The sequence below is a fragment of the Gorilla gorilla genome, chromosome 13 (assembly GCF_029281585.2).
Source record: "Gorilla gorilla gorilla isolate KB3781 chromosome 13, NHGRI_mGorGor1-v2.1_pri, whole genome shotgun sequence".
In the NCBI taxonomy this organism is placed as follows: domain Eukaryota; kingdom Metazoa; phylum Chordata; class Mammalia; order Primates; family Hominidae; genus Gorilla; species Gorilla gorilla.
This window is the reverse complement of record NC_073237.2, coordinates 107,814,998-107,841,000: the sequence shown is the minus strand read 5'-3', so window position 1 is coordinate 107,841,000 and position 26,003 is coordinate 107,814,998. Positions and strand designations below refer to the sequence as shown.

Sequence of the window (26,003 nt, the reverse complement as noted above, 5' to 3'; positions counted from 1 at the left end):
TCACTCTGTGACCCAGGCTGGAGTGCAGTGATGCGATCTCAGCTCACTGCAACCTCCGCCTCTCAGGCTCAAGCGATTCTCGTGCCTTAGCTTCCATAGTAGCTGGGACTATAGGTGTGTGCCACCATGCCAGGCTAACTTTTGTGTTTATAGAAGAGATGGGGTTTCGTCATGTTGGCCAGGGTGGTCTTGGACTCCTGGCCTAAAGTGAGCCACCCACCTTGGCCTCCCAAAGTTCTGGGATTGTAGGCATGAGCCGCTGAGCCCAGCCCTCCTTTTCTTACTTCTGTGTTTATGAACTCTTGGTAACTTACTTTAGGGGTGATAAAATATGTTCATCCATTAACATATTTTTTGTTACTTATTGATTGATTGATTTTTACCTTAAACTATTAAGGATTAACCATTAACATGTTAATTGCTATCGTTAATTGTAGGGTGCTACAATAATAAAATGCTAATTTTATTGCCGGATTTTATGTGCAGATTGTCTTAGATTTGGCCAATGGATGCTCCTTTAAGGTGGTTTCTGTGTTCCTTTTGACACATCCCCTACTCTTTTGTGTTTCCATCATATTTTGCACACTTTCTTACTGACTGACGCAAAAGGATGTTTCAATCCTCTTAAAGCCCCAGGCCGGAACTTCTTGGGAGATAGATTTGAGGGTTTCCTTCCACTTCCTTGCTGGGTGGCCTGTGACCATTAAACTCTTTCTTTGCTGCATCCCTGCTGTCTTAGTGTAATTGGTCTATTACTATGCAGTGGGCATGCGAACCTGTTGATGACCCTTCCTTGGGTCATCATGAGGACTAGAAATACTGGATACCAAGAGCTATTCTAGTGCAAGATTGCATCTCCTCTGTGCTGTGCAGACAGGATAATCACTATCTCTTTGAACGCAGTGTCCCACATGTATTCAGGAATTCCTGCAATTATGAGACAAATATTACTGTTTGTTGTTATAATTATTTCTCAAGCATTATCCCACCAGACCAATGAAATAGAAGTTGTAGAGAAAAAAGTAGGGGACAAGTCTGTCTGTTTTTGTTTGTTTGTTTGTTTTTGAGACAGAGTCTTGCTCTGTCACCCAAGCTGGAGTGCAGTGGCATGATCTCGCCTCACTGCAACCTCCACCTCCTGTGTTCAAGTGATTCTCCAGCCTCAGCCTCCCAAGGAGCTGGGACTACAGACGCCTGCCACCATGCCCAGCTAATTTTTGTAGTTTTAGTAGGGATGGGGTTTCACCATGTTGGCCAGGCTGGTCTCGAACTCCTGACAGCAAGTGACCCACCCGCCTTGGCCTCCCAAAGTGCTGGGATTATAGGCATGAGCCACCGCCCCCGACTAAGTCTCTCTGTTTTTAAAGTACAAAAATAAAAAATCCAGAAGAAATTTCCACCAAACAGATAACAATGACTTTTGCTTCTTATAGTGTACACATCTGTATTATCTGAATTATTTGATAAAAAAGCATTTTTTAATTACTTGTTTGTTACTGCTTTATTGTTTTAAGTAAACTGTTCCCTCCACAGTTAGATCAGAACTCATTGAAACCTAAGATCAGAGAACTGAATTGAGTAGAGTTTTGTCTTGGGGTAAAGCAAAGGAAAATCTTTTTCCTTGATCCTTTATTCCATATTCTAACTCTCTGTGTGTGAGTATGTAACAGCCGTGATTTAACTTAATCACCATGACTTGACAAGCTGCACCCTTTGAGACTGACTGAGTCATCATGTTTGGGAAACAGATTTTGTTTGACCTGGTGCGGCCCAATCTTATCTGTATCTTCAATTTAAGGACAAGTGAGTAAATATGTGAGCCACTCTGTGTTTCTGGCACTTTTTTCTCTTATTCTTACTTTGCAAAGACTTTTTATGCCTGCAATTTTATTAACACTTCTAATATCCAAAAGAAACAGTGATTCTGTAACAAGTTATCTTAAAAGAAAAAAAAAAGAGAGAAGCAGAATGCGATATGTAACCCAATACCGTTTCTATAAATTAAATGTATATGACCGCAGTGCACATTATGTAAGAACATGGAAAAAAACTGTATGCAAATCAAATACATCACAGTAGTTACCTATAGTAGGAGGAGAAAAGCAGGAAATTGAGTTTTTTTGGTTTTCTTTTGAGACGGGATCTCACTTAGACATCCAGGCTAGAGTGCAGTGCCACGATCGCAGCTCGCTGCAGCCTCCACCTCCCAGGTTAAAGCTATGTTGCCCACGCAAGTCTTGAATGCTTGGCCTCAAGTGGTCCTTTTGTCTCAGACTCCAAAAGTGCTAGGATTACAGGCATGAGCCACAGCACCCAGCCTGGGAATGGAGTTTTGTTTTATTTTAAGTTACATAAATTAATGAGAAGGGAGAGAGTGAGAAAGAAAGAATTTGGCAGACCAGTGGGGATAAACTGCCACGAACTCTGATTAGTGTGAAGAATTCAACTCTCGGCATTGTGTTTTTAGGGTCCATCCAAGTTGCTTTATGTACATCGAACCCAGTGCTTCTGATGCTGCGTATATCCTGTGGCATGCGTCCACCACGCTTGGTCCACACACTCTGTTATGGGCTGAACTGTGTCTTCCCCAATTTCATGTGTTAAAATCCCCAAGTCCCAGTACTCAGAATGTAACTGTATTTGTAGATAGGGCCTTTAAAGAGGTAATTAAGGTTAAATGAGGCCATATTAATGAGCCCTAATCCATTTGACAGTATTTGAAGACAAGGCCTTCAAAGACGTGGTTAAGTTAAACGGAGGCTGACAAGTGGGGCTCTAATCCAATATGACAGGTATCCTTACAAGGAGAGACATTGAGCCAGGTGTGGTGGTGGGCCTGTAATCCCAGCTTCTAGGGAGGGTGAAGGAGGATCACCTGAGTCCAGGAGTTCAAGGCTGCAATGAGCTATGATACCCACCATTGCACTCCAGCCTGGGTGACAGAGCAAGACCTCAAAATAATTAAAATTAAATAAATAAATTAAAGACATTGAATCTTCATAATGACTGGAAGTTAGGCATTCTTCTTATCCCCATCTTGCAGATGGCTGAACTGAGTGAGGCAAGGAGAAGGTAAGTAAGTCTTTGAAAGCTACACCACTAGTAAGTGGCAGGTGCAGGCTTCGAACCTGCAGTTGTCTAATACCAACGACTTAGCTTCACGTTCAACCCCTGCCTGAGACTACCTCTCCTTGCAGAAGCCAGGTCAAGGCTTGATGTTTGCTAGGGTGTGATGGGTGGGGTGCCTCAGTGGCAAGAGTGCTCACTCCTGCCTGGGGGAGTCTGGCAAGGGTTCACAGAGGTGACCTTGAATTGGCTGGTGGAAGGCGAGTAGGTGTTCAGCAGGCGGACTGGGGACAGACAGGCAGGGTGTCTGCACCGCAGCCCTGGGCGAAAGCTTGCACTTCGGGCAAGAGGCAGGGCTGACGGGGAGCCAAGGGATCGGAGCCAGCACCGGGGGCTTATTAGGGCTGCGGCCGCCCCAGGCCCTGCCTTTGGACCCTTCCGGCCTGCTTGGCAGATGCCACGGTTGGTTCCCCCACGGGGCATATTTCCGCCGGGCTCCAAATTAGGACCCCAGGCGGAGGTCCAGTGTCAGCTGGACAAAGCTCTGTTAGGAATTTTCCTATCAGGAGTTCCCAACCCCCTACACGCACACACACGGGCGCGCGGGCGCGCACGCACACACACGCACACATGCACACATGCGCGCGCGCACATGCACATAGGCACACAGAGATACGCGCGCACACACACACAAATGCACTCAGATTTCCCGGACCCTGGTTTTCCTCCTGTGACCTCTTCGGGGCCGGGCTCTCACCCTAAAGAAGCAGCCCCGCCCTGGGGTGGCCCCACCCTCTCTTGGGACCTGTCATAAGTCGGACCCCGGGCGCCCGGCTGCGCAGTCCCAGCCGCCTTCCCCAGGCAGTGGAACCTTCGGGCTCCTGTAAGTAGACCTCCTGCTTTCTTTCCTTCCCTTTTCTCCCTCCTCTAACCCCCTTGCTTTCTTCCTGCCAAGTTTCTAGACGCCCCAGTGGAGGAGGTTTGCTCTTAGACCTCCTCCCCTTACGTCGAAATGACCGCTGGGTCTTGCACTCGGAGGATCTTGGGAGCTCAGGTCCCGACGCCTCCCGCCCCCGCAGTTCCTTGGAGAGCTTGGAGCCGCGCGCCGGAGGGAATAGGAAAGCTTGGTTGCAACCCGGGACACCCGGTAGCTTCCTGCACCCGGGAGGGGGCTGGCCAGGGAACTTGCGGGACTGCACAACTGGGGGAGGGTAGAAGAAGAAAGATCGGGGTGGGGATTCGGGAATGGGCAAGCGGGCGGCGGGCGGCGATGGTGGGAGCAAAGGGCGAGCGGCAAAGGCCGGGCGCCGCGCCAGGCCCCCTCCTCGGGCGGGCGAGACCTTCCTGGGACCTCGCCCCTCTGCGACCAGACCCTTTCCAGGAGGGCTTCTGGACTTGTAGCGAGTTTGGAAGCCCAGCGGTTGCTTTTTTGGGGAAAGGGACAAAGATGTGTGGACTCTAAAGAAGTTGAACTCATAGAAATAACGACTAGAATGATGGTTGCCAGAGGCTGGGAGCGGGTTCGGGGGGGGGGAATGGGGGCTTGTTGGCCAAAGGGTACGAAGTTCAGAGACGAGAGGAGTAGGTTCTGAGATCTGTTGCACAGCAGAGTGACTGGAGCCAATAATGTGTATTTCAAAATAACAGTAAACTGCAAATGTCTCACCGTAAAAATGATACGTAGGGCCGGGCGCGGTGGCTCACGCCTGTAATCCCAGCACTATGGAAGGTCGAGGCGGGCGAATCATTTGAGCTCAGGAGTTCTAGACCAGTCTGGCCAACATGGGGAAACCCCATCTCTACTAAAAGTACAAAAATTAGCTGGGCGTGGTGGCGGGCGCCTGTAATCCCAGCTACTCAGGAGGCTGAGACAGGAGAACCGCTTGAATCCGGGAGACGGAGGTTGCAGTGAGCTGAGATCGCGCCATTGCACTTCAGCCTGGGCGACAGAGCGAGACTCCGTCACAAAAAAAGTCTTAATTTTAAAAAAAGAAAAGAAGGAACAACCCCGGGCTGCAGATCAGACCGCCCTACTGGCTCCCTCGCAATGCGGGAGTGCTCCCTCCAGGTCACCCGTGTCCCCTCCCGCGGCACCGGTGGGGGAGCTGGGGAGATCACTGGCAGCTCCAAATGGTTTCGTAACTGGATTGTTTGTAGCGGATGCACCCGCGGGAAGGCGCAGGTCCCAAGTGATTCAGCAGAGTTCAGTCCAAGCAGAACATCCTGAACCCCCAGCTCGGGGCAGCCTTCATCATCTTCCCTTGCTTTGGTGTAGCGTTTCAGCTTAAAATCGGTTTGGTGTGGAGTTTAAACTCAAATCCCTCCTGGGCCAAAGAAAATTCGCACCCGATGGCTGAGTGCAAGTGGTTCACACCTGTAATCCCAGCACTTTGGGCGACCGAGGCGGGCGGATCGCCTAGGCAACACAGTGAGGCTCCTCTCTACAAGAAAAGAGAGAAAAAAAAGTATTTTTTTAAAAAAAAAATGCACCTGAAAATGGGGCGGAGCAGCGGCGCCCTCCGGTGGTTTTCAGGAGTTCTGAGACTGCCTTGAAATGCCTGGCTGTTTCCATCTGAAACAGGTGCATGGACTTCTATCTATTGGGTTCTTTGTGTTTGATGCTTTTTCTTAGAATTCACTCCATGTGAGATGAGAAACGGAATGGAATATTCGCACTTCCGGTAACTGTTCAGTGCCGTAGGGAAACTCTAGCCTAGCAGTGGCTGGGAAGAATTTCTTTGTTGTTTTACATTTTTTCCTTGTCTTGAAGATTTCTTTAAACCTCAGTTTCCTCATCTGTACACTGGCAATGATACTAACGTCTATCTTATAGGGAAGTTATAAGGATAAAATGAGGTAATCTATATGAAGTGCTTAGCACAGCACCAGAAGCATAATAAATGTTAAATGAATGTGGTTGGCGTGATATGATAATGATGGGATTTGAGGATATTGTAGTTGTGCTATCTGGTCTCAGTTTGATGGCTAGAGAACTGTTAGAATGCAGTCACTTCATGGCAGTTGACTACATATTTATTGTGTTCTAGGAGCTTCAGGATGGTTCGTACTAAGACATGGACCCTGAAGAAGCACTTTGTTGGCTATCCTACTAATAGTGACTTTGAGTTGAAGACAGCTGAGCTCCCACCCTTAAAAAATGGAGGTAAGTCATACTAAAAATATTTCAGAGTTGGAAGGGACTGTATCAGTTAGCTTTTGCTGCATAACAAACTACCCCAAAGTTTAGTGACTTTAAGCAACAATGGTTTATTAGTTCACAATTCTTTGGGTTGGCAATTTGGGCTGAGTTAAGCTGGGTGGTTCTTCTTAGGTCTCATCTGGGGTAAATGGTTAATTTAGGATGGGCCTTGCTCACATGTCTGCTGGTTAGCAGGCTTTCTGTTGGAGTGCATGCCTTAGTTCTCATCTATGTGGCCTTTCTAGCAGGCTAGTTTGAGCTCTATTCTTATAGTGGCCCCATAGATCTAGAGCAGCAGTAGTTGGCAAGCTCCAATGTGCAAGCACTTTCTCTTTTTTTTTTTTTTTTTTTTTTTTTTTGTTTTGAGACAGAGTCTTGCTCTGTTGCCCGGGTTGGAGTGCAGTGGCATGATTTTGGCTCACTGCAACCTCTGCCTTCTGGGTCCAAGCGATTCTCTCGCCTCAGCCTCCTGAGTAGCTGGGATTACAGGTGTGCGCCACCATGCCCCCCTAATTTTTGTATTTTTTTTGAGATGGAGTCTTGCTCTGTCACCCAGGCTGGATTGCAGTGGAGCAATCTCGGCTCACTGCAACCTTTGCCTCCCAGGTTCAAGCAATTCTCCCTGCCTCAGCCACCTGAGTAGCTGGGATTACAGGCACCCACCAACACGCCTGGCTAATTTTTTTTTTTTTTTTTTTTTGTATTTTTAGTAGAGATGGAGTTTCACCATGTTGGCCAGGCTGGTCTCGAACTCCTGACTTCAGGTGATCCACCTGCCTCGGCCTCCCAAAGTGCTGGGATTACAGGCGTGAGCCACAGTGCCCGGCCTTAATGTTTGCATTTTTAGTAGAGACGGTGTTTCCCATCTTTGCCAGGCTGGTCTTGAACTCCTGACCTTAGATGATCAGCCCGCCTTGACCTCCCAAAGTGCTGGGATTAAAGGTGTGAGCCACCATGCCCCGCTGTGCAAGCCCTTTTCAAGCCTCTACTTGTGCACGTTTGCTAATATCCCATGGTCAAAGCAAATCACAAAACCAAGCTCAGATTCGAGAGGCAGAAAATAGATTTCTTGATGGGAGAAGTGGCAAGGAGACAAGCACACAAGGGTGGGAGTTATTTGTGGCCATTTTGCAATCTGCCGCAAAGACCTTTCCAGGGTTCTCAGTGTGAATCCTCGATGTCACGTGGCAGGATTCCCCTGCTTTCATTGATAACTGAAATTCATGCTTGAGTGCATTACTCTTCATGGCTTTGACCAGACTATGGGGAGGATGTCCTCTCTATCCTCATAAGCCTGATGATGGCAGTGAGGTAAGCACTGCCCAGTAGCTATACAAAGAGTTCAGACTATAAGATGAGTCTCGGCTGGGCGTGGCGGCTCACACCTGTAATCCCAGAACTTTGGGAGGCTGAGGCAGGCAGATCACAAGGTCAGGAGATCGAGACCATCCTGGCTAACATGGTGAAACCCCATCTCTACTAAAAATACAAAAAATTAGCTGGGTGTGGTGGTGAGCGCCTGTACTCCCAGCTATTTGGGAGGCTGAGGCAGGAGAATAGCATGAACCCGGGAGGTGGAGATTGCAGTGAGCCAAGATCACGCCACTGCACTCCAGCCTGGGCGACAGAGCAAGACTCCATCTCAAAACAAAATAAATAAATAAAGATGAGTCTCTAAGGAGTGTTTACAGGTAGGTAAGCATTTGAGAAAAGGGGACGTAATCAAGTAGCATGACAAAGTGATCAGTCCCATCTAAGCTATGATGGCCATGACTCAAATTCAAAATTCCAAAGAATGAATACATGAGAGTCACTCCAGCAAAATGCATGTTCTCTCACACCAACTGGGGCTGGCGATGAAGCCATATGGTGAGCACTGTAACATAATGGTTTAAATGTGGCCTTGGGCAAGTAACTTAGCCTAACCTAAAATGGAAACAATATTTGTTGAATATCAAATGACATAATTCGTGTAAAGCATGGAATGAGTGCTGAGTAAATAGCATTACTATTATTATTATTATTATTATTATTATTATTATTATTATTATTAACTGGGCTGGGCCAAAAATGAGAACCCCTTCTTGTCTCTGCGATAGAAGCACAGATGGGAAGACATTCCTGAAGCAGAAGTATTATCTGTGTTTTTTTAGAATACCAAAGCAGGCTGGGCATGGTGGCTCATGCCTGTAATCCCAGCACTTTGGGAGGCCAAGGTGGGCAGATCTCTTGAGGTTAGAAGTTTGAGACCAGCCTGGCCAACATGGTGAAACCCCTGTCCCTACTAAAAATACAAAAATTAGCCGGGCGCGGTGGTGGGCGCCTGTAATCCCAGCTACTCAGGAGGCTGAGGCATGAGAATCACTTGAACCTGGGAGATGGAGGTTGCAGTGTTCAGAGATCAAGCCACTGCACTCCAGCCTGGGCAACAGAACAAGACTAGGTCTCAAAAAAAAAAAAAAAAAAGAGGCTGGTCGCAGTGGCTCACGCCTGTAATCCCAGCACTTTAGGATGCCGAGACGGAGGGATCACTAGATCAGGAGATTGAGACCATCCTGGCTAACACGGTGAAACCCGTCTCTACTAAAAATACAAAAAATTAGCTGGGCGTTGTGAGGCAGGCGGCTGTAGTTCCAGCTACTCAGGAGGCTGAGGCAGGAGAATGGCATGAACCCGGGAGGCGGAGCTTCCAGTGAGCCAAGATCACGCCACTGCACTCCAGCCTGGGTGTCAGAGCGAGACTCCCTCTCAAAAAAAAAAAGAATGCCAAAAACAAAGGCATCAGGCCTTGAGTTCTGTTTTTTTCTTCAACATTTATTTTAGTTTTAGGGGTACATATGCAGGCTTGTTATATGGGTAAATTGCATGTGGCTGAGGTTTGGTGTACGAATGATCCTGTCACCCAGGCAGTGAGCATGGTACCTCATGGGTAGTTTCTCAACCCTTGTCCCTGTCTCACCCCCCCTGTCTAGTGGTGCTCAGCGTCTATTGTTCCTCTCAGGCCTTGAGTTTCTAATTGCCTATGGAATACTTTATTTTGTAGAGGTCCTGCTTGAAGCTTTGTTCCTCACCGTGGATCCCTACATGAGGTATTATTTATTTCCCCCCTCAAAATGCTAATGCTGTGTTAAATGCTATTTGGAAGTAGTTCATCTTCTAAAATATCCAACTGACTTAAAACATTGTCACTTTCCTTCTGTTTCTCCCAGCCAGTATCAGTGATGGGATTCATGCACGCTCGTCTTTTGCAGGCAAAGGTCTAAGTAGCTTAGTGAGGGATCACCTCAGTCCCTTTGTCCCAACCATCTCCTATCTGCTCTGCACAATTTGCCTTTCACTGCTCAACAGAATTACTTCCAGAAAAAAAAAAACCTTAAAAGAAAAAAATAAAGCCTGGGCAACATGGCAAAGCCCTGTCTCTAGTAAAAATACAAAAAAGGTAGCCAGGCCTGGTGGTGCAGGCCTGTGGTCCCAGCTGCTCAGAAGGGTGAGGCAGAAAGATCACTTAAGCCTGGGAGGCAGAGGTTGCAGAGAGGCAGAGGTTGCAGCGAGCCAAGATCTTGCCACCGCACTCCAGCCTAGGTAACAGAGCAAGACCCCGTCTCATAAAGAAAAAAGAAGCCAAACCCCAATTTGTCCATTTCACTACTGGCAAGTAATTTGGATAGAGGAAGATGCTAAGACTAAAATCAGCTTTTCTGGCCTTCCATTTACCTGTATTCTTTTAATGTAGGTGAATCTGTGGTTGACTCAAACTTATATACTCAGCAGACAACTCAGGGAGGGGAGGAAATCAAAAGCCTTTATTGACTACTAAGTCCTCAGTATTTTTTTGCCTTGGTAAATAACATAGCCATCATTCTTTTACATTTTTTTCATAGCTGATTGATAAAGATTCAAATCTTAAGTGGAAAATACAGTTTAAAAATGTTAATTGGCATCTTTTTGCGTAGCTAGTGTTTTGGGTAATAACTACCCAGTGGTGCCTGGGTTCTATTTTTAAAGTCATTGGTAGAAATTCATCTTTACTTGAACATCGCAGTAAGACTTTTGTGTTCACTCATAAAAAAATCCAATCAGAGCGCTTATCTGAGGTCACAGAGCAGAACTTCCTCTGACAGCTTTCCTCCTGCATCTCACCTAGTTGTAGCCCTTCATCTGTCTGGGTTTTTTGCCGCATACACTTATCCAGCAGTTTTTCATTTGGCTTGAAACTCAAAACAGTCCCCCGATGCTCCTATGTATTAAGAATGGAATTTTATTTATTTACCTATTTTTTTTTTTTTGCAGAATGGCAGCCAAAAGATTGAAGGAAGGTGATACAATGATGGGGCAGCAAGTGGCCAAGTAATTATTTCCATTTGTCCCAATGCTTGGAAAATATGTCTTCTCTTTACCTCCTGCTGGGTCCTGTCTCTGTCCATTTCTCCTACAATTTCTTCAGCCTATGTTGTTCACTCACTGTGTGATCTTGGAATCAACTTGGGAAATTCTGTCTCCTTCCTGACTAGCTGGAAAGGATGGAAGGATGTGAAATTGTCATTTTTTCAGCTTCACTTTGCCATCCTTACTTTTAATTACTAAAAAAAAAAAAAAAAGTATTTGTCCAGGTCATGATTTATTGCGGGATCTGGCCAGCAGCCCACAATGCAACAGGGTTCTCTCTTTGTTCCCAGGCGGATCGGCAGGTTGAGAAATAATAGACACACACAAGATAGTGAAAGCTGGGTCCAGGGGCGTCACCGCCTTCTGGTTCCGCGGTGCCGCCAAAGCACTGAATATACCGGCATTTATTATTAAGTTTAGTGAGGGCAGGGGTAGGTTAGTGAAGGATTTAGGGTCATTTGATTATGAGGTGAGATGGTCACATGGGGATGAAGTAATTCTTTAATATAACATCTGTATGCAGAAGTACAGTATACAGAGATAAGAATTTACAATATAGTGTGTGCATCAGTCATTTCTAACAGAGCCTTAAAACAGAAACACAGTCTTTCCATAACCTATGATTAGCAAGATATTAATCAGCAGTAACAGTTGCAGCAAAAGCTGGTTACAAAAAATCCATAGAAACAGGAGGTGAAGCTAGACAATCAGTTAGACCAGAAATTCTCAGAAGGGAGTATGCCTTAACCGTAAAGAGGGCTAGAAGAGCCGTGGCAAGATGAGGGCATTTACAGCCCTATCTTATCCATATGGACAGGTGCCCCCCCATGCGTCCATTTATAGGCTCTCCACAAGGGTTGCATTCCATTCCCAGAGCTATGAAAATCTGCATTTCTGGGACAGGAATCTTGGTGATGTGAAACCTCCCTGACTGCATGTCTGGTCATAGGCTCTCTGCAGGCGGAAGCACATCACACGCTGTTGGCTCATTCTGGCAGTCCAACCTGGCATTGTCTTTACACAATCCTGCATGCAACTTTGTATTCACAATAATCAGGAGCATTTCATCTTTTATTCCATAGCAATAGTTTCAGGGGGTCTGCCTACAATGATTATTGTAAAAATTCAACATAGCAATAGTTTCAGGGGGTCTGTCTACAATGATTATTGTAAAAATTCAAATAAAACAAAATTTTTATCTTAGAAACTGAAAGTTCCCCTGTCATCTGAACCTTAAAGACAACTATTGTTAATATATTATTATTTCAAAAATTGTGGGCCAGCACAGTGGCTCACGCCTGTGGTCCCAGCACTTTGGGAAGCTGAGGTGGGCAGATCACTTGAGGTCAGGAGTTCGAGACCAGCCTGGCCAACATGGTGAAACCCCGTCTCTACTAAAAATACAGAAATTAACTGGGTGTGGTAGTGCATGCCTGTAATCCCAGCTACTCGGGAGGCTGAGGCAGGAGAATTGCTTGAACTTGGGAGGCGGAGGTTGCAGTGAGCCAAGATTGCACCACTGCCCTCCAGCCTGGGCGACAGAGTGAGACTCCATCTCAAAAAAAAAAAAAAAGGAAAGAAAAAGAAAAATTGTCCAGTGTACATACTTTTATATACAAATTTCATTTTATTTTATTATTATTATTTTTTTGAGACGGAGTCTCACTCTTGTTGCCCATGCTGGAGTGCAATGGCGTAATCTTGGCTCACCGCAACCTCTACCTCCCAGGTTCAAGCGATTCTGATTCTCCTGCCTCAGCCTCCCGAGTAGCTGGGATTACAGGCATGCACCACCGCACCCGGCTAATTTTGTATTTTTAGTAGAGATGGGGTTTCTCCATGTTGGTTGGGCTAGTCTCGAACTCCCGACCTCAGGTAATCCGCCCGCCTCGGCCTCTCAAAGTTTTGGGATTACAGGCATGAGCCACCGTGCCCGGCCTATATATAAATTTTAAATGGAATTATATGACCTGCAGAAAACTGCTTTCTCTCAATTATTATGTTAAGGATATCTTTCATTGACAGTATATAAATATACCACGTACCTTTTAATAGCTGCAAGTTATTTTTAACTAATCTACTACTGATAACAACTGTTTTCAATTTTTTCTATGACAAATAATTCTTCCAGGAGCATGTATGTATTTATACGTGTGTATCTCTGTATTCTTTACCCTCTTGGATAAGTATCGCTTTACGTTAAGTTCCCACAAGTATAAATTCTAGACCCAAAGAAATGTATATTTTTAATCTGAAAAGGTGATGACAAATTGTTCTTCAGAAAAATTATATGAAGGCTGGACGCAGTGGCTCATGCCTGTAATCCCAGCATTTTGGGAGGCTGAAGCAGGAGGATCACTTGAGGTCAGGAATTTGAGACCAGCCTGGCCAACATGACAAAACCCAATCTCTACTAAAAATAAAAAAATTAGCCAGGTGTGGTGATGGGCATCTGTAATCCTAGCTATTCAGGAGGCTGAGGCATGAGAATCGCTTGAACCCAGGAGGCAGAGGTTGCAGTGAGCTGAGATCACACCTCTGCAGTCCAGCCTGGGCAACAGAGTGAGACTTGGTCTCAAAAAAAAAAAAAAAATGTATGAATGTTCACTCCTACAAATAGTATTAACCTGTTTCCCTTATACTGTTCACCATCAGTCTCGGCAACCTGAGATAAATATAATGATACTTTATGCTTGGTTTAGTTTGCATTTCTTTTATTATTAGTGATGTTGACCTTCTTTTTGTAAGTTAATTCTCAATTTTCTTCTGTGGATTATCTGTTTATATCCTTTGCCCTTTTCCTTTAGGTCTTATCATTCGTTACATTGATTTGTAAAAGCTTCTTGTATGTTCAGGATATTAGTGTTGCAAATGTTCGGGCCTTTGTTGATCTTTCTTCTGTGTCCAATTACAGTTTAAAATTTTATGCGATAAAATTGTAAGTATTTATAATTATGGTCCTTTGGTTTCATCTCATGCTTAGAAAGGGATTCCCCACTCCATAATTACTAAAATATTTATTCATGCCGGGGGCGGTGGCTCACGCTTGCAATCCCAGCACTTTGGGAGGCCAAGGGGGGCGGATCACCTGAGGTTGGGAGTTCAAAACCAGCCTGGCCAACATGGCGAAACCTCGTCTCTACTAAAAATACAAAAATTAGCTGGGCACAGTGGTGGATGCTTGTAATCCCAGCTACTTGGGAAGCTGAGGCAGGAGAATCATTTGAACCAAGGAGGAGGTTGCAGTGAGCAGAGATCGTGCCATTGCACTCCAGCTTTGGATGATAGAGCGAGACTCCATCTCAAAAAAAAAAAAGTATTCATGTTTTCAGTATTTTATACTTTAATTTTTTACGACAAAAATTTTGAGTCATTTAGCTTTTATATTAGAGTAATGAGTGGGGCCAGGTTCAGTGGCTCACGCCTGTAATCCTAACACTTTGGGAGGCCAAGGTGGATGGATTGCTTGAATTCAGGAGTTCAAGACCAGCCTGGGAAACATGGCAAAACCCTGTCTCTTAAAAAAACCAAACATCTCATTCTTTATTTTTTTAAATTTTGTGTCTCAATGACTAGCCAGTTATTATAATACCATTGGTAGAAATCGTCTATGGATCTTTACTGGGATTTCAGTGACCTTACAGATTTATTTAGAGGAAACTGACATCTTTACAATTTCTCTCTCCAAACACAAGGTATGCTTCTCCATTTATTCATTTTGTCTTATATCCCATTAACAGTTTTCTTCATATAGGTCTTATACGTTTCTTGCTAATAATTAAAGAAACGAACATGTATTTGTGTTTGCTGGATTGGCAAACTATTTTTAAAAATGTAATAGTAACGGAGATAATACACTCATACATTGATGGTGGAAGTGGAAGTTGGCACAACCTTCTAGAAAGGAATTTGGGAATTTGGCAATATGCAGCAAGAGTTACAAATGTTTTAATACTCTTTGACCTAGTAATACCATTTATAGAAATCCTGACTAAGGCAACAGTATTGAGCCAGGTGCAGTCGCTCATTCCTATAATCCCAGCACTTCAGGAGGTCGAGGTGGGTGGATGTAGGAGTTTGAGACCACCCTGGACAACGTGGTAAACCCCGTCTCTACAAAAAAATACAAAAAAGTCTGGGCGCAGTGGCTCACGCCTGTAATCTCAGTACTTTGGGAGGCTGAGGTGGGTGGATCACCTGAGGTCAGGAGTTCAAGACTAGCCTGGGCAACATGGTGAAACCTCGTCTCTACTAAAAATACAAAAATTAGCCAGGCGTGGTGGTGGGCGCCTGTAATCCTAGCTATTCAGGAGGCCAAGGGACGAGAATTGCTTGAACCTGGGAGGCGGAGGTTGCAGTGAGCTGAGATCGCGCCATTGCACTCCAGCCTGGGCAACAGATTGAAACTCTTGTCTCAAAAAAAAAAAATTGGCCGGGCACGTGGCTCACGCCTGTAATCCCAGCACTTTGGGAGGCCGAGGCAGGCAGATCATAAGGTCAGGAGATGGAGACCATCCTGGCTAACAGGTGAAACCCCATCTCTACTAAATATACAAATACATGTATATTTATATCTACTAAAAATACAAAAAATTACCCGGGTGTGGTGGTGGGCACCTGTAGTCCCAGCTACTCGGGAGGCTGAGGCAGGACAATGGTGTGAACCAGGGAGATGGAGCTTGCAGTGAGCTGAGATCACGCCACTGTGCTCCAGCCTGGGCAATAGAGCTAGACTCCGTCTCAAAAAAAAAAAAAAAAAAATTAGCTGGATGTGGTAGTGTGCTACTGTGGTCCCAGCTACTTGGTCCCAGCTACTCAGGAGGCCAAGGTGGGAGGATCATTTGAGCTCAGGGGAGGTTGAGGTTGCAGTGAGCCATGATCGCACCACTACACTCCAGCCTGAGCAACAGAGAGAGACTGTGTCTCAAAAAAAAAAAAGAAAAAATAATAATCACGTTTATGAATATTAATTAAAATATATTTCCTAGCAAGCAGACTCAGAAAAAAGGAAAAAAATAATTAACATTAGGAAAAATACTGAAAGTATCCTAATAATGGGGGTGTAATTAAATTCATTACATTGTTTGAAGGATTCTTACTAGCATGGAAAAAAGTATAAATTATATAGACCAACGTAATGTTGACAGATAAATTATTGGTTATAAAACATATAACATTACTTCAATTATGTAAATATGTATAATACATCCGGGCGTGGTGGCTCACGCCTGTAATCCCAGCACTTTGGGAGGCTGAGACAGACGGATCACGAGGTCAAGAGATCAAGACCATCCTGCCCAATATGGCAAAACCCCGTCTCTACTAAAAATACAAAAATTAGCTGGGCGTAGTGGCACGCGCCTGTATTCCCAGCTATTTGGGAGGCTGAGGCAGGAGAACTGCTTGAACCCGGGAGTCAGAGGTTGCAGTATGCCGAGATGGCACCATTGCACCCAGCCAGGCAACAGAGCGAGACTCTGTTTCAAAAAAAAAATAAATAAATAAATACATATAGTATACATTTTTAAATATACCATTAAGATTGACGTAAAATACACCCAAATGTTAGCAGTTGTCTTTGTGCTGTCAGATTAGAACTGATATTTTTATTTTATATGTTTAAAATTTTCTAGAATAAATATGCGTTATATAACTTTATGATCTGGGAAGGAAAGATGGTAAAGAAGGATAAAGAGTTGGATGAAGAAAAGGGAATCAGTAAATGAGACAGAAAGGGTGCAGCTTAGAGGAGGAGGCAAAAACCCAGCAGAGATCAGTACCCTGGGAACCAATGAGGGAAGACTTTTGGGTGACCCTGTGTTAATAGAGTGGAAAAGGGTAGGCCGGGCGCAGTGGCTCACACCTGTAATCCTAGCACTTTGGGAGGCCAAGGCAGGTGGATCACCTGAGGTCAGGAGTTCGAGATCAGCCTGGCTAACATGGTGAAACCCTGTCCCTACTAAAACTACAAAAATTAGCCTGGTGTTGTGGTGGGCGCCTATAATCCCAGCTGCTGAGGCAGGAGAATTGCTTGAACCCAGGAAGTGAAGGTTGCAGTGAGCTGAAATCTCACCACTGCACTCCAGCCTGGGCGACAAGAGCAAGACTCCATCTTAAAAAAAAAAAGTATGCATATATATATATATATATATCTAGAGAGAGAGAGAGACAGAGAGAGGAGAGAGAGAGAGAGTGGAAAAGTATAATCAGACAATGATTAAGGAATATCCACTGGATTTTGTGCTCAGGAGGTTGTTGTGACCTTAGTGGAGTAGTAGGGGTGGAAGGCAGGTTGCAGCGGGTTAGCACATGAATGGGAAGTGAAGAAGTTTGGCTGAAAAAGGAAGACGAAGGGGCAAGGAGATAGGGGAGGGATGGGATTATAAGATGGCAGAGTTGAGCATGCTTATATGTTGAGTGAAAGGGAGAGTGGAGAGGAAAATCTCAAAGATTCTGGAAAGCGGAAGGCTAAGGGAAAGAGAGCGACACCTGAAGAAGAGAAGGCTAGTGTCCAGGTCACCTTGAGCCAGAGGACAGAGGCCTCTTGCTTAAAAGGAAGAGAAGTGGGTGAGAACAGGCGCTCCTCACCCCATGAGTCACTCCTCAAGTGGCTGGGCCAGTTGAGAGTTCTCTGGTGACTCCTATGCCGATGGCTAAGAATGAAGATGGAGAGGGGTGGTGGACTATCAGTCGTGGAACATCAACCTCAGTGCACTTTTGTCAACACAAACCACACAGCATCCTGACTCCCTTGAAAGGGAAGACATGTCACATGCCTTAATGCCTTAATGTGCTTTATCTTTCAGAGTTGTGGAAAGTAAAAATGCAGCCCTACCAAAAGGAACTATTGTACTGGCTTCTCCAGGCTGGACAACGCACTCCATTTCTGATGGGAAGGATCTGGAAAAGCTGCTGACAGAGTGGCCAGACACAATACCACTGTCTTTGGCTCTGGGGACAGTTGGCATGCCAGGGTGAGTTTCATGGATATATTCCATTTGTTTGAATGTCTGACACTCTGATTTTCCAAAATGGTTTGTTCAGAACTTGATCAACAGGAAGATATTTGATGCATGATAGGCTCAGGGGCTGATTAGAGAAAAGGGCAGGACTAAGAAGGAAGATCAACCTAAGTGTCCATCAGTGGGTGAATGGATAAAGAAAACGTGATCTATATACATAGCGGAATACTATCCAGCCTTAAAAAAGAAGAAAATCTTGTCATTTGTGACAACATTGGAGGACTTTATGTTAAGTGAAATAAGCCAGGCACAGAAAGGCAAATACCACATTATTTCACTTCCACGTGGAATCTAACAAAGTTGAACTCATAGAATTAGAGAGCAGAATGATAGTTACCAGGGGCCGGGAGGCTGAAGGGTTGGGGAGATGTTGGTCAAAGGATACAAAATTTCAGTTAGACCCACCATGCCCGGCATGAATAAATATTTTAGTAATTAATGTTTACTAAAATTAATACCTTCTTATATTCAATTAGTGGACACTAAATAATTCCAGCACTTCTTATTCTTTCCTGCCTGCCCTGTACCCTCTATGGGTGAGAGCTCTTCCTCCTCCTTCGTTATCCTGCTCATCCTTCCCTCTGCACTGTGAGCCAGGTGTGGGGGAGGAGAGGTGAAGGTAGACATGAGGAAACTTTGGTTGTTGAGAAGGTAATTTGTAATATATTAGGAGATCCTGACTCCTGAAAGAGAAGATAATTTATTCACTTATGTATATTTCTTATTCATCTGATCCAAGCCACTAAGGAATGCATGTTAGATATTTGGATTCTTAGGAAAAAATGCTGCCTGTGCCTCTCACTGCCTTCTATTCAATGCCAACCTCTCATGGGCCCCAAATATAGTCAGAGGCTGTGTAAGCTAAGTAATGTCAACATGTAGTTTTTTTTTTAATGCAGAAATAACTTTACATGAATTTGTCTGAAATTCTGCAAGTGGCTTAACAATCACTATAATGGGTCTGGATTTTATTGGCTGAGATTCAGGGCTGCAAAAATATAGCTTAACATTTTCCACTACTGAACTTCATTTCTACCTCAAGCCCTCCCTTTGGCTAGTGTAATAAGAGAGAACCTCAGTTAAATTCAGTGATTTCTCACATCATTTCAAATTTAAAACCCAGGATTTCTTTTTTTTTCTCCCTGGGGTTGTTGCAAAGCTCCAAGGGATAATATAAGTTCAGTGTCAGTAGAAGGGGGACAACAACAACTTCTTGATCTTGATCTATACTGGTCTTAAGCTGGTCTGCTGCTCAAAGTTACTTCCTTTCTCTAAGTTTTGAGATCCTTTCCCCCTTTCCTTCTTCCCACCCTTCCTTCCCTTTCCTCTTTTACAACTTTGAAGGTCTTCTGAGGAATGAAATGGAAATATATATATAGCGCCAAATGATCAGCCTCTAAACAAAAACAACTCCTATGTACCCCAAATTCATATTTCACTCAGAATTTGAACTCCTCAAAATTGCCACTGCCAAGGACGTCATTGTGAAAGTAGAGGATGCTTAATACCTTCTTACATTCAATTAGTGGGCACTAAACAATTCCAGCACTTCTTGGTCTTTCCTGCCTCCCCTGTACCCTCTACGGATGAGAGCTCTTCCTCTGTTCTCCTCTGTTACCCATCATTCCCTCTGGACTGTGAGCCAGGTGTAGGGGAGAAGAGGTGAAGGGAGACACGAGGAAACTTTGGTTGTGAAGAAAGTCTTCAATCATATCACCTTCCAAACTCGCAATCCAATGAGATGCGGTGGTGTCTTCACCCAGTCCCCATCAGTACTGCCAGTGCTGCATCTTGGTAGGTCCAGTAGCTCTTTTCCTGCAAGCTAACTTTGACGTCTTACTTGGGGTAATACGGGGAAGTTTCAGAAGGTCTTCCATACCACTTTGGAGCCATGGAAAGCTCCAGATGCTCCCTGTGACCCTCTCATGCCTAATATCACAGCATTGTAGCTACTCTGTGGCTATGTCACCATGATAACATGGGGGCTTCTCCCATGAAGCTCATCATCTCCATAGAACTTATATGGGAATGAGGCATAGCTCTCTCTTCTTGAATCCCCAAAGTTTGAGAAAGATAATCCATCTTTTGCCCCTGAAATTTGGCCTGTGAATGGACAGGATACAGCCCCTTTCTAGCCAACTCTCCCTTCCCACCCTAGTTCACATCATCTTTATTCCTATCTGACAGTAGAGATGCAGGAAGTAAAGCAACAGTGGCTGGCGATATTTATTTCCTATATTTTTGTCTTTTACTTGGACCCATGGCACTGGGCCACTGAGAAGGCTTTCAAGATACATATAAATGAGTTACAGAGGAAGGAAACAACTCTATTCATATATCCTTAATTTTCTTCCTTTAGCCTGACTGCCTACTTTGGCCTACTTGAAATCTGTGGTGTGAAGGGTGGAGAAACAGTGATGGTTAATGCAGCAGCTGGAGCTGTGGGCTCTGTCGTGGGGCAGATTGCAAAGCTCAAGGTAAGTGCCTTTCTCCAGTAACAAGCCTTTATTCGAAACCCGTTGGGAATGCAACAGTGAACACAGCAAATCTTCCTTGTCCTCAGGGAGTTTATAGTCTAGTTGTCTTCTTTAGAAGTTGGAGATTGAGAAATTGGAGGAATGGGGAAAACTATACCAAAGATAAGCTGAACATTGTTATTTGATAACATTGCAGATAATCAAGTCAGAAATGGCCTCTGTCTAGAGTAGTGAGTTTATCGGCATTTATCATTTTCATATTTTTTACTTAACATTCTATCGCTACAGCTTAATCTTCTTTCTTCATGATTGTCCTTAGCAATAGAAGAAGGGACTTGAGATCAGCCAGCTAAGAGTCATCACCCACGTGGCCCCACTGCCAAGACTGTTGTACTAGAAGGAAATGGGCATTCAGCCCAGAGCAGTGGGGCCATGGCTTGGGAACTAACTCCTGGGAGGTACCTAAGACAAGGAAACGTTGACTCTGATTTAAGCAGATGTCTGCTGAAGGGATCCAATCTGATGGTGGGTGTATAGAGTAGGCGACAACTCAGACACAGTATGGATTTGTTATGACATAGTGGGAAGGTGATCTGGATCAACAGATCCTTTGCCCAAGGCTGGGATGCAGGATTCAGGACCTAGGTCCTAGGGGACAAGTTAGATGGAGTACAGATGAGTACAGGGTTACAACCAACGGCCAAGGGTTTGGACTGGTCTCCAGTGCTAATAGAAGCTTGGAATACAAATGTGAGGCTACCATAGAAGTTGTAGAATAATTTGTTTAAGTAAGTAAATAAATAGGAATAGATATTAAATTTTATCACATGCCATTGCGGCATTTATCAGGTTCACTTTTCAGTGAATGAATTACATTAGTTTTCCAATGTCGAACCATTCTGACATTTGCAGAATAAGCTTTACGTATGTATGGTATATTATGGGCTTATACCTTTGGAATTGACTTGATAACATTTAAAATAGAATTTTTGCATCTATAGTCACAAGTGAGTTTGGTTTAAAGTTTACTTTTTGTTCTGGAATTTAGCTAGGCTTGGATTGTGCTAAAATTACAAAATGAATTAGGATTATTTCTAAATATTCCAATTTCAAATATCCTATTAAAATCACAAGGGGCTTTTAGCCCATAAGTTTGATAGGACTTGTGCTTAAACCTATTCTTTTATATTCAACCTTTCTGTCCATTTTATGTGTGTTTCTGTAAAATGCAGCTATTTGCATTTTTAACCCATCTGAAAGTCTCAGTGTTGTAACAGTTAAATTTAAGTCATTCGTATTAATTGTCATAACTGGAATGTTTGGTCATATTTATATTATCTTACTTTGTTTTCCATTTATTGGTTATTTCTTTCTGTGTTTTTTCTTTGTTCTTTTTCCTCTAATTATGGAGAACCTAAGTTTTATTTACATTCTGCTAGTGTTTACCTTTTTACCAATTATTTAAAATCTGTTTTATTTATATCCTGCTACTATTCATATACATATTTTATATACCAAAATAAACATATACATGTATATGAACTTCAAACAGTATATTTTTCCCCCATATTCTACCCCTACATCCTAGATTTTTATTCAATAATCTAATAAATAATAAAAGTCTCATATTATCATTAAAACTTTTTGGTTATGACATCTGAAAATGCCTTTTAATTTTGATGCATATAGAATTCAAAGGACCTGCCAGGTGCAGTGCTGTGTGCCTATAATCTCAGCTTCTCAGAATTCTGGCTGAGGCAAGAGGATCCCTTGAGCTCAGAAGTTCAAGACCAGTCTGGGCAATGTTGTGAGACCTTGTCTCTAAATTAAAAAAAAAAATTCAAAGGACCCAATCCCTTTCTCTCAGAGCTCTATAAAATTGCTCTACTTTTTCAATTTCTATTTAGGGTTGCAGATGAGACATTCAAAGCCAATCTGATTCGCTTCCTTTGTAGGTAATTAGACTTTTCTTTTAGGTGCTTATAAGCATTTCTTGTTATTCTTTGAGTTTAGAAATATCACCAGGAAATGTCTATATCTGTCTTTGTTTAATCCTGCCTGCAACTTAGCCATTATAATCTGAAGACCAACGTTTTTCTTCAGATGAAGAACAGTTTTCTTCTTCTATTTAATTATTTTTTTCATCTATTCTGTTTTCTTCATGAGGAATGGTATATGTTCATTCTGTTTCCCTTAGGACTATTCTTGTATGCTATCTTTGCTCTCATAATTACATCTTTTGTACTTTTTCCTCTGAATTCTGTACTTTCTTAATCTGGTCCTCCAATTGAATTACGACTTGCAGCAGCATCAGTTTCTAGATTAGCAATTAAGTTTTTCATAGCTGAGGCTCATCATATTCTAGGATTGCTTCCTTTCCCCATAACCTGCACTTGTTGACTAATGCAGTATCCTTTTGAATTTCACTGAGAAACTTGAAACGGTATGAACACATCTTTTAAAATATCTTCTCTTCCCTTTAGAAATTCCACTGGAGACTGCCATGCTAAGGAATTTATACTCAATCCTTAAAGAAGTAACATGATTGGTTCTGCTTTTTAGAAACATCACTTAGGCCTTGGTAGGAGGATGGTTCCTAGGGACACTATACTAGAGACAAGAAGTCCACTTAGGAGGCTCTTACAATAATTCAAGTGAAAATTTGGATGCGTCGACAGAGATTGGAAGTCAGAGTCAGCTTTTTTTTTTTTTGAGATGGAGTTTCGCTCTTGTTGTCCAGGCTGGAGTGCAATGGTGCCATCTCAGCTCACCGCAACCTCTGCCTCCCGGTTCAAGCTATTCTCCTGCCTCAGCTTCCCCAGTAGTTAGGATTATAGGCATGTGCCACCACGCCCGGCTAATTTTGTATTTTTAGTAGAGATGGGGTTTCTCCGTGTTGGTCAGGCTGGTCTCGAACTCCTGACCTCCGGTGATCTGCCCGCCTCAGCCCCCCAAAGTGCTGGGATTACAGGCGTGGGCCACCGCACCTGGCCCAGAGTCGGATTTTAAGGCTGTTTGGTTAAAAAAGAGGAAGAAAACCAGATGATTGGACATGGATCATAAGACAAAGGAAAGCTTCTCCTTTGAGCCATGTTTCAGGTTTGGATAACTGAGTGGTATCATTCTCTATAATAGTGGATAGAAAAGAAATAAGTAAGAAGCAAGGAGAAAAGTATATTCCCTTTTGAACACACTATTTATGAGGGACCTACAGGACATCCAAGTGTGAGGACATCTATAGGTTGTTGGAAATACTGATTTGGAACTCAAGAGAAAAAAAATGGGCTAACATTAATAGATAGAATTAATAGATTAATAATCTGCATAAAGGAGGTCATAAGAGTGAAAGAGATCATCCTATGATAGTCTATAGTCTTAGAAGGAAAAAGGACCAAGGATGGCTCTCTTGCAATAGTTTTTTCTGGAATCATGAAGGAATGGAAAAAGCCTATAGCCGTCACTATTTGTACAGAGATTCATGTAAATCCAATTGGGGGTTTTCCTTGATGGAAAATGCACAGTGGCACATATTCTGGTCTTCATAATACATTTAGAGTATAAGGGAGCTTTCTGAAAAGCTAGTTTCTATGAACCAATATAATCTGTAGTGTCATCCTGAAAGTGCTTTTCAGAATGCTTCCTAGCTCCTCTGTGATTAGGAAGCGTGTAGTCTGGTGCTTTGGACTAAATCAAAGGATAAAGGGGGCCTGGTGCAGTGGCTCATGCCTGTAATCTGAGCACTTTAGAAGGCTGAGGGAGGAGGATCACTTGACCCCAGGAGTTCAAGATCAGCTTGGGCACTTTAGGAGGCCAAGGCAGGAGGATCACTTGAGCTCAGGAGTTCAAGATCAGCCTGGGCAACATAGTCAGACCCTGTCTCTATGAAAATTTAAAAAAATATAAAGCCAGATGTAGTGGCATGCACCTGTGGTCCCAGCTACTTAGGAGGCTGAGGTGGGAGGATCACGAGCTTAAGAGGTCAAGGTTGCAGTGAGCCATGTTCGTGCTACTGCACTCCAGCCTGGGCAACAGAGTGAGACCATGTCTCAAAAAAAATAAACATTTAAAAAGTCAAAAAAGGATAAGGGGGCAGTTACCAGGAGGGCTGTCTGTGATGTGGGAGTCACAGAGCTGAGACAAAATAATAGTCTGAAGAATGACTGTACCAAGAGATGGCATACACTGCATTGCAAGGAACACAAGCCCAGAAACAAAGAACCAAGGAAGTCAAATGGATCGGTTGTGAAACCAGCTGGTGGAACTATGAACCAAATAAATGCAGAAGGGACCTGCTGGGTGGTCAGAAGCAAGCTGAAGCTGAGTTGTAGGATGGTCCGGGGACTAATTTCACCTATGGGATCTGTTGGCCCATTATGGTATTCCTTATATATGTGGCTCAGCACCTAAGAGAGTGTTCCTAGGGAACCTAGGCATACGAGACCAGGAAAGTAGTGTTGGTCCGTGCTTATGACTTATTCATGGTTTCCTTTTTTTTTTTTTTTCTACTTAGGGCTGCAAAGTTGTTGGAGCAGTAGGGTCTGATGAAAAGGTTGCCTACCTTCAAAAGCTTGGATTTGATGTCGTCTTTAACTACAAGACGGTAGAGTCTTTGGAAGACACCTTGAAGAAAGCCTCTCCTGATGGTTACGATTGTTATTTTGATAATGTAAGTACAAACTGGACTTAATATCTAATTTATTATGGAAGTACTATATAAAGCAGGAGTCTCCTACTCCTGGGCCATGGATGGTTAGTGGTCCATAGCCTATCAGGAACTGGGATGCACAGCAGGAGGTGAGGGGCAGGTGAACAAGCAAAGCTTCATCTGTATTTACAGCCCTTCCCCATTGCTCCCATTACTGCCTGAGCTCCGCCTCCTCTCAGAACAGTGGCAGCATTAGATTCCCATAGAAGTGTAAACCCTGTTGTGAACTATGCATGTGAGGGATCTAGGTTGTGCGTTCCTTATGGAGATCGCACTACTCAGGTGCCTGATGATGCCTGATGCCTGATGATCTGTCACTGTCTCCCATCACCCCCAGATGGGACCGTCTAGTTGCAGGAAAACTCACCCACTGATTCTGTGGTTATGGTGAGTTGTATAATTATTTCATTGTATATTACATTGCAATAATAATAGAAATAAAGTGCACAATAAACACAATGTACTTGAATCATCCCTGAAACCATCCCCCCAACAATCGATGGAAAAATTGTCTTTCAATGAAACTGCTCCCTGGTGCCAAAAAGGTTGAGGACCGCTGATACAAGGGAATATATTCCTAGAGTTTCCATTTGGGGTACATGAAGAAAGTATATATGCCTTTTTAAAAAAAACAGCTTTATTGAGATATCATTCATGTACCATGTAATTCACTCACTTAACATGTAGAAGTCAATGTTTTTTTACTATATTGGCAAAATTGTACAACCAGTTTAAGAATATTTTCATCACCCCCCCAAAAAACGCTACTTATTAGCAGTCACTCTCCATTACCCACCCTCCTCCCCACTAAAAGTGGTCTCTTATGACTGGCATATTTCACTTAGCAAAATGTTTTCAAGTTTCATCCATATCGTAGAATTTATCAGTGCTTTATTCCTTTTTTTTGGTTTTTGAGACAGGATCTCACTCTGTCACCTAGGCTGGAGTGCAGTGGTGTGATCATGGCTCACTGCAGCCTCGACCTCCCTGGCTCAAGCAGTCCTTCCACCTCAGCCTACCAAGTAGCTGGGACTATAGGGATGTGCCACCACACGCAACTAATTTTTATATTTTTAGTAGAGATGGGGTTTCGCCATGTTGCCCAGGCTGGTCTGGAACTCCTGGGCTCAAGCAATCCTCCCACTTCA

The 26,003-nt window shown here is 43.6% G+C and overlaps 1 protein-coding gene across 2 annotated transcripts in view; it reads left to right on the top strand.

The window, feature by feature from the left end:
* The first annotated feature begins 3,490 nt into the window (after positions 1-3,490).
* The window catches only part of PTGR1 (prostaglandin reductase 1), a 37,121-nt gene continuing 14,608 nt past the window's right edge, over positions 3,491-26,003 (top strand). The window contains exons 1-7 of one of the 2 annotated variants that reach the window (XM_019033897.4): positions 3,491-3,949; positions 6,114-6,229; positions 9,309-9,354; positions 10,556-10,612; positions 17,458-17,625; positions 20,033-20,150; positions 24,661-24,816. In XM_019033897.4, coding sequence (XP_018889442.1) covers positions 6,124-6,229; positions 9,309-9,354; positions 10,556-10,612; positions 17,458-17,625; positions 20,033-20,150; positions 24,661-24,816 — 651 coding nt within the window. In that variant the 5' untranslated portion in view covers positions 3,491-3,949; positions 6,114-6,123. Of the gene's footprint in view, positions 3,950-4,009; positions 4,214-6,113; positions 6,230-9,308; positions 9,355-10,555; positions 10,613-17,457; positions 17,626-20,032; positions 20,151-24,660; positions 24,817-26,003 lie in introns of those variants that run through there. The other variant, XM_019033898.4, reaches the window with a different exon arrangement.